Below are 542 nucleotides of genomic sequence, written 5' to 3'. Positions count from 1 at the left end.
GCCCTCAGGTAAGGCATAGTCTTCATTATGTAGATGGGGAAGGGTAGAGCCTTAAAGAGTGGCAATTTGATTGTCATTTATGATAAAACTAGTTCAGGATTTGTTCATAATTTAGCCTATTTTCAGTAATGTAGAAACAACTTTTTTTCATTAATCACTAGCTAATATTGTATTTTTTCTTTCTTATCACTGAACCTTAAGTCTGGAAATAAGAGAAGCTGAATGCCTGACTTATTGGTAGCAATACTTCTTGGAATGTTGCAGGTGCAATCCTCATCTTCCTGCCGGGGTACGATGATATTGTCAATCTCCGTGATCGCATCATAGCTGAAGAGAAACAGTATCTGATTGGTGGAAAATACTGTCTCTTTTGCCTCCACTCCAGCATGCAGGTATAGATTTCCCACCTTTTTTTTTATTTCCCTTGTTTTTTTTCTTTATGTTGTTTTTCCTTTCATGGCTTCTTTTCTTCCGCATTTCGTCTGATTCTTTTTATTATTTTGTCTGAGATATGCCTCCTCTCCAGTATTCTGTTATTGTTT

The 542-nt window shown here is 36.3% G+C and overlaps 1 protein-coding gene across 1 annotated transcript in view; it reads left to right on the top strand.

The window, feature by feature from the left end:
* Positions 1-542, top strand: part of LOC119594353 (3'-5' RNA helicase YTHDC2-like) — a gene marked incomplete at its 3' end in the record, with an annotated part of 122,633 nt that overhangs the window by 56,273 nt on the left and 65,818 nt on the right. The window contains 1 exon segment of the mRNA XM_037943411.1: positions 231-392. Coding sequence (XP_037799339.1) covers positions 231-392 — 162 coding nt within the window.

Source organism: Penaeus monodon, chromosome 33, assembly GCF_015228065.2.
Source record: "Penaeus monodon isolate SGIC_2016 chromosome 33, NSTDA_Pmon_1, whole genome shotgun sequence".
Lineage (NCBI taxonomy): Eukaryota > Metazoa > Arthropoda > Malacostraca > Decapoda > Penaeidae > Penaeus > Penaeus monodon.
This window is presented reverse-complemented; position numbering and strand designations above follow the sequence as displayed.